The sequence below is a fragment of the Pteropus vampyrus genome, unplaced genomic scaffold, assembly GCF_000151845.1.
Source record: "Pteropus vampyrus isolate Shadow unplaced genomic scaffold, Pvam_2.0 Scaffold322, whole genome shotgun sequence".
NCBI lineage: Eukaryota > Metazoa > Chordata > Mammalia > Chiroptera > Pteropodidae > Pteropus > Pteropus vampyrus.
In genome coordinates this window covers 1,546,117-1,546,599 of record NW_011889103.1, presented here as the reverse complement: position 1 = coordinate 1,546,599, position 483 = coordinate 1,546,117, and the positions used below count along the sequence as shown (strand labels likewise).

The window sequence follows — 483 nt, the reverse complement described above, 5'->3', positions numbered from 1 at the left end:
CCGCGGCGCCGGCTGGGGCATCACCGCAGGCCTAGACCCCGAAATGGCGCTGCTGGCCGAGCACCTGCTGAAGCCGCTCCCTGCAGACAAGCAGATAGAGACGGGGCCCTTCCTCGAGGCGGTGTCCCATCTGCCGCCCTTCTTTGGTGAGCCGGGGTGAAGGGGGACGCCGGCCCGCAGCCCTGCTCCAGAGCGCGCGCTCCCAGACGCCCGCGAATCCTCCTCCCGAGCATCCCCATACAGCCCCTCCCCTAGGCATCCTAAATTCCAGTGCCCCAGGTACCCAGAACTTCCTTTCTCTTCAAGCACCCCAAATTCTTCCTACCCCGGGCCGCTCCCAAATCCGCCCCCACAACATGTCGCATTCCCCAATCTCTTTCCAGACACTGCAGCCTTCATCTCCAGACACCCCAACCCTCCATCTCCTCAGAGCTCACATTTCCACCATATCCATCAGGTGCACCCTCCCAGTCCTCCTCTCCC

The 483-nt window shown here is 63.6% G+C and overlaps 1 protein-coding gene across 1 annotated transcript in view; it reads left to right on the top strand.

Moving 5' to 3' along the window:
- The first annotated feature begins 6 nt into the window (after positions 1-6).
- Positions 7-483, top strand: part of GLTP (glycolipid transfer protein) — a 21,431-nt gene continuing 20,954 nt past the window's right edge. The window contains exon 1 of the mRNA XM_011377818.2: positions 7-146. Coding sequence (XP_011376120.1) covers positions 44-146 — 103 coding nt within the window. The 5' untranslated portion in view covers positions 7-43. The remainder of the gene's footprint in view (positions 147-483) is intronic.